This window comes from Salmo salar, chromosome ssa02, assembly GCF_905237065.1.
Source record: "Salmo salar chromosome ssa02, Ssal_v3.1, whole genome shotgun sequence".
Classification (NCBI taxonomy): domain Eukaryota; kingdom Metazoa; phylum Chordata; class Actinopteri; order Salmoniformes; family Salmonidae; genus Salmo; species Salmo salar.
This window is the reverse complement of record NC_059443.1, coordinates 83319754-83326693: the sequence shown is the minus strand read 5'-3', so window position 1 is coordinate 83326693 and position 6940 is coordinate 83319754. Positions and strand designations below refer to the sequence as shown.

The window sequence follows — 6940 nt, the reverse complement described above, 5'->3', positions numbered from 1 at the left end:
TGAGAATGGTGGGCTGAATTTTCTGGACTTTACTACCTTAAATAATACTTTTAAGATCAAATGGATAAAACAATTCCTTAGAAGACCCACTTCTATGTGGAATTTTATTCCTCATCATGTCTTCTCTACTTTTGGTGGCCTTAACTTCATGTTGGTTTGCAATTATAATATTGACAAAGTTCCAGTGAAACTTTCTGCTTTTCATCGGCAGGTTTTCTTGTCATGGTCCTTCATTTATAAGCATAATTTTTCTCCACACAGATTATATATGGAATAATCGGGACATATTGTATGAAAATACTTATTTGTTTTTATAATATTGGTTCCGAAATAATATCCTATTGGTGAGCCAACTGGTAAATAATATCCTATTGGTGAGCCAACTGGTAAATAATATCCTATTGGTGAGCCAACTGGTAAATAATATCCTATTGGTGAGCCAACTGGTAAATAATATCCTATTGGTGAGCCAACTGGTAAATAATATCCTATTGGTGAGCCAACTGGTAAATAATATCCTATTGGTGAGCCAACTGGTAAATAATATCCTATTGGTGAGCCAACTGGTAAATAATATCCTATTGGTGAGCCAACTGGTAAATAATATCCTATTGGTGAGCCAACTGGTAAATAATATCCTATTGGTGAGCCAACTGGTAAATAATATCCTATTGGTGAGCCAACTGGTAAATGCAGAGGGTCTTTTACTCAGTTATAAGGAATTCTTATCACTTTACAAGGTCCCTGTAACAACTAAAGATTTTGCCATTGTTTTAGCTGCCATTCCCTCGGGTGTTGTTTTATTATTCAGGAACATGTCAAGACCTGACCCTCAGAACATACCTACGATTACCCCTGTTGACTCATCAGTAGGAAAGATTTGTTTTTCTTTTAGTCCATTCAACAACAATAGAGCTATACATGCCTTGTTTCAACAGGATGTTGTGTCTATTCCTTAAGTCATGTTGGTCAATTCAACAACAATAGATCTATAGGAACCTTGTTTCAACAGGATGTTGTATCTTATGTCATGTCTTATTGGAATGGATTTATTGATAACATCTGTTGGAAAAAAGTTTGGATGTTGCCACACACATACCTTCTTGTTAACAAAATTAAGGGAGTTTCCTTTAAAATTATTCATAAATATTATCCTGCAAACCACTATATGAAGAAGTAGGAAAACAAACTCAAATTGTACCTTTTGTAATGACCACCCAGAAACAGCGTTGCATCTTTTTTGGCATTGTATTCATGTAAGGAATCTGTGGCAAGACATCAGTAAACTTTTAATTGAACACATTTATGAAGATCTTACACTATTGTGGAGAGATGTACTGCTTGGATTCTTTATTTAGCTAGCTAACCTGCAGTTGCTAGCTAATTTGTCATAGGATATAAACAAGGTCCTCTACTCCGAAATTAATCCACACATAAAACGATCAAACCAAATCCTTTCTATTCATCTCACCTCCTTCCAGGCTTCTTTTTCTTTTTTTGGACTTTTTACGGCAATTTGGAAACTAACTTTCATAATGAAATGCATTACCACGACCGATCTCAGCTCATCTTTCAATCACCCACATGAGTATATGTTCCTAAAAACCAATGAGGAGATGGCACGTGGGTATATGCTTCTAAAAACCAATGAGGAGATGGCACGTGGGTATATGTTCCTAAAAACCAATGAGGAGATGGCACGTGGGTATATGTTCCTAAAAACCAATGAGGAGATGGCACGTGGGTATATGCTTCTAAAAACCAATGAGGAGATGGGAGAGGCAGGACTTGCAGCGCATTCTGCATCACAAATAGAATCAACTTCTATTTTAGCGCTTGGCAACGCAGACGCTCGTCGGCGCACGTGAGCAGTGTGGGTGCAACGATTGAATAACATGTATGTGTAAATTTATTTTGCAACGCTCGCACATGCGATGTGTCAGGTTTGGGCATGGTGTTAGGGTTAGCAGTGTGGAAAAGGTTGGAGTTATTTAAGGTAAGGTTTAGGCATTAGTGGTATCAGTGTGATTAAAGTAAGGGTTAGGCATTAGGGTTAAAGTTAGGTTTCAAATCAGATTTTATTACTGTGGTACTAACCTTTGCCTCTTAAGGGGAAAGTAATCTAAAAGTAACAAAGTAATCAGATTATGTAACTCAGTTTGGGGAATCCAACAGTTACGTTACTGATGGCACTTTCAGACAGGAACTAGTAACTAACGGATTACATTTAGAAAGTAACCTACCCAACCCTGGACACAGTATATAGGTCTCTCCATGGGTGGGAGATGGACATTTAAGATGATCAACACTCTCTTTATATTACTGACTTGTTGACTGATTGATCCATTCATCCTTCCATCCCTCCTCAGCATTCCTCTTCTCTGAAGACCCGGTGAGGGTGGAGCTCAGTCAGAGAGCTGTTGAGGGAGTGGTTAGGAAGAACACTTCTACAGCCAGAGAGGTGAGAGGTCACACATGGTTTAGACGGTAAATATTTATGTCCCCTTAGCGGTTCATCACGTCAGCAAAAGGGAGTATGTTCCATCTATGTTTATTTACATTAGTGCAAATTGTCCACTGATATTGGTGTAATTTCTCACCCTTTTGTCTGTATGTAAGTTCATTTCCCCTCAGGCACACACGTTTGTTCTTTGTTAGTATGAATGTAATTTGTCTATACTGAACAAAAATATAAATGCAACAATTTCAAAGATTTTACTGAGTTAAAGTTCATATAAGGAAATCAGTCAATTGAAATAAATAAATTGGGCCCTAATCTATGGACTTCACATGACTGGGAATACAGATATCTGTTGATCATGCTGTTTAATCAGCTTCTTGATATGCCACGCCTGTCAGGTGGATGGATTATCTTGGTAAAGGAGAAATGCTCACTAACAGGGATGTAACAAATTTGTGCACAAAATGTGAGGGAAATAAGGTTTTTGTGCTTCTGGAAAATGTCTGTGATCTTTTATTTCAGCTCATGAAACATGGGACCATCACTTTACATGTTACGTTTATATTTTTGTTCAGTGTAGAATGTACTTTTCCCACTCATTCACCCCGTCTCTTTACATTTCTTATGCATATTCGGTGGCCTGATTGCGTCCAGACTGTCAAATTCCGGACACAATGCCCATCCCGGCAAATCTAAATCTAATGCGAGCACATTGTGACTTTTGTGAATCCAGACCAGCTTCATCGGATGACGGAAGTCACATTTAGGTGCCAGGTGTAACTGAGGCCGTAGATGCTCCATATCCATTACTTTGAGTGTTTTATATAATATGACTAAATGTGTTTCTGTGTTGCAGGGGCAGTCAAGAAATGGAACAGCAAGGCCACAGAACATGACATAAGCAGAGCTGTGGGAGACCACCTCAAGCCCCTGGTAGAGCCGGGGGTGGTGTTTACCACTCCACCACACCTTCAGCAGGCTGGAAACGTGGGATTGATCTGTTTGATCCATTTGTTTGTTTGAGTTTTCAGTAGTTGAATCCTTTGACATATTTCTTTATTTAAAAAAATATATTTTTCAACAAAAAAAATGTACTGGATTGGTTGAAAAAAGATACTAAGCTTACATACAATGTACTATTTTGACAGTGGAAAATATACTGAATTTAATCTGTTTTTCATACTAGAATGGACCAAGATACGTGTTGCTTTTGCACATATTTGTTCATTGGTTTTGCAAGAGTCTGTTGATTGGTCGGTCATTGGGTTCGTTTGTTTTACAATATGTTCAAATCAAGCTTTATTTATACAGCACATTTCAGACATGGACGAATAAAAGCAATAATAATAAAAACATAAATATTTACTACAAAACAATCATAAGGATAAAAAAACTAAAGAATAACAATAAAAACTGAAAGACTAATGAGCATTCTAAGGAAAAACTTGTTTTATTCCATTCTTTGTAAACAATATAATTTGAACCCCAAAATTGTCAGTTGGTTGCATAAATAATTAAGATTACTAAATGTTACATGAAATGCAAATATGATGAAATATCAAAACAGAATGTTAATATGTATTGGCAATAATTCACTTAATTAATGGTGAGGAATGGAATTATTAAACATTTATATTTTTTCAGGCTGAATGTTTGAAATAGAAATAATATTTATATTATATATTATATTATATGAATAAAATATAGTAGGTGATTTGAGTCATACTTCTTCAGTGGAAAGAAGACAACTACAACCTGAATGTTGTAAAGAAATACTGGAGTGATGATGGATTGTTCATAGATCCATTTTTTTTTAATACTGCGTCCATGTGTATAGGCTGCAAGTACGTTGAATTAAGTTGTTTTCAAGTCGTTGAAACAAGGACCTGAAAAATACATATTTTCAACTTTCAACCAAAACCGAACGTAGTTTGGACCTCGGGCATAGACTTCTTGTCTTTTCAATGTCATTTTGCTAGGTGGGAGAGCCCAATGTCAAAACAGTTTTAACGTGTCCTAATCAATAACCAATATGCAGAAACAGTTTGTGATATATTGACAACCTAAACATGAAATGTACTATCTACACAAACACAATAGTAATCATATTACTTAAAAAAAAAAATGTAAACGAGCACCTACTAAACTGCACATGCACCAAAAACACTGTTTTAACAACTGATAATGATTAGGGGGGAAATCAGGTTGTACGTGCTGTTGAAACTAACACAACAAAAAAAAACACAAGGAGATGGGAGATATCTTTTGCCTCACTGGTTAGAGGACAACCTGTAGAAGACAGTCAGCTACATTTTGGAGTGAGGCATTTAAATGTGGGGGTCCCCAGAACGAAGAGAAACGCAACACTTATTTGTCATCACTCATATCGATATGAAATCAATTGCGCGAAAGGGGGAGATGAGATTGCACGTACGGTTAGAACAGTTAAAAAAACACATGGAGTCTGGGAATAACGTGTACATCACTGGTTAGAGGACAATTAGTAGAAAACAGCCAGCTAAAGTTTGAAGTGATGCATTTTGATTTAAGTGGGTTGCCAACGTAAGTGTAACGCAACACTTTATTTGTCAATCACTTTTTGTTAATGACATAAATAGTACTTTTTGTTAATTCAGAGCCTGGATTTTTCCCCAGATGAGGCTAATATCACGCTGAAATCAATAGAAAAGGGGGAAAACGTTTAGGGTTCTACATTGTGACATTATTAATTAACATACTCATACTACAATGTTAAACATTCTACATTGTGACATTATTTCATTGATAAACTCCTTCATGTATGAATTTTCTGATGTTTAATCAGAGATCTTTTATCAGAGTATCTCTTGTCACATTGATCACAGCTATGCAATTTGTCTCCTGTGTGGGTTCTCTGGTGTGATTTTAAACATCCTGATGAAACAAAACTCTTCCCACAGTCAGAGCAGTGATAAGGTTTCTCTCCTGTGTGTGTTCTTTTGTGTATAGTACAACAGCTAGATGTAACAAAACTCTTCCCACATTGATCACAGCTATAAGGCTTCTCTCCTGTGTGTGTTCTCTGGTGTCTTTTCAGGCTGCCAGATGTAACAAAACTATTCCCGCAATGATTACAGCTATAAGGCTTCTCTCCTGTGTGTGTTGTCTGGTGTACTTTTAAATGTCCTGTCGAAACAAAATTCTTTCCGCAGTCAGAGCAGTGGTAAGGTTTCTCTCCTGTGTGTGTTCTCTGGTGTATATTACGACTATTAGATGTAACAAATCTCTTCCCACATTGATCACAGCTATAAGGTTTCTCTCCTGTATGGATTCTCTGATGTACTATCAGGCCGCCTGAGTGACTAAAACTCTTCCCACATTGATCACACCTATAAGGTTTATCTCCTGTGTGTGTTCTCTGGTGTAATTTTAAATGTCCTGACAAACCAAAACACTTCCCACAGTCAGCACAGCTATAAGGTTTCTCTCCTGTATGGATTCTCTGATGTATTTTAAGGGTTGCTAGAGATGTGCATCTCTTCCCACAATGAGAGCAGCTGTGAGATTTCTCTCCAGTGTGTATTCTCAAGTGTGATATCAGTGTGTTTGAGTGAGAAAAGCTCTTCCCACATTGATGACAGCTATAAGGCTTCTCTCCTGTGTGTGTTCTCTGGTGTGATTGTAAATATCCTGAGACAGCAAAACTCTTTCCACAGTCAGAGCAATGGTAAGGCTTCTCTCCTGTGTGTTTTCTCTGGTGTATAGTCAGCTGGCTAGATGTAGTGAAACTCTTCCCACATTGATAACAGCTATTCGTTTTTTCTCCAGTGTGAATTCTCTGGTGTACCTTTAGTGAATCTAATCTTGAGTAACTCTTCCCACAGTCAGAGCAGTGGTGAGGTTTCTTCCCTCTGGGTCTCTGCTGGTGTTTGAGACGTTCTGATGTGGAGAGACTCTTCTCTGCCTCATCAGCTTCATGATGTTGAGGCTCCCCAGAGGATCCACAATAGTCACGTCTCTCTCCTGTGTGAACAACAAAGTCAGACAGATGGTTAAGTAGAAATCTACAGTAGAAATCTACAGTTGATTGAGCTAAAAGGTGATGCCCATGATGTTGTACAACAACTTACATCTGTATGATGAATGTTTAAATGGTTTTATAAACTTATTTGAAAATAGTATTAATAAAACAGTCAAGTGAGCAACAACATCCATATTCTGTGTTAAAGTTGCTGAAACCCTAAGCAGTGTGCCAGACGACTCTTGGTCACCAATATAGGCCCCTCCAATATAGGCCCCTTTCTTGTGATTACAAAAATTGCTGCATTAAAGATCTGTGTCGCTATTCACTAATTCACTCTCATTGGGGGCAAACTCAGGGGAGTTCTCATAGGCTGACAGCAAAAATAGCATCCATTTACAGGTTGCTTATGAGTCCCTTTCACACTACTTTTGAATTACAATTGTAAGGCTCATTTGAAAGTATAATGTTTGCGTCAT

The 6940-nt window shown here is 37.4% G+C and overlaps 1 protein-coding gene across 1 annotated transcript; it reads right to left on the bottom strand.

Annotated features, from left to right (window-relative positions):
• Positions 1-3812: 3812 nt before the first annotated feature.
• On the bottom strand, positions 3813-6940 carry LOC106593405 (gastrula zinc finger protein XlCGF17.1-like). Its single transcript, XM_014184739.2, has 2 exons — positions 6936-6940; positions 3813-6420 (listed from the first exon to the last, which is right to left on the bottom strand). Exons 1-2 carry the CDS (start codon positions 6938-6940, stop codon positions 5256-5258), a joined length of 1170 nt encoding a protein of 389 aa, XP_014040214.2. The 3' UTR covers positions 3813-5255.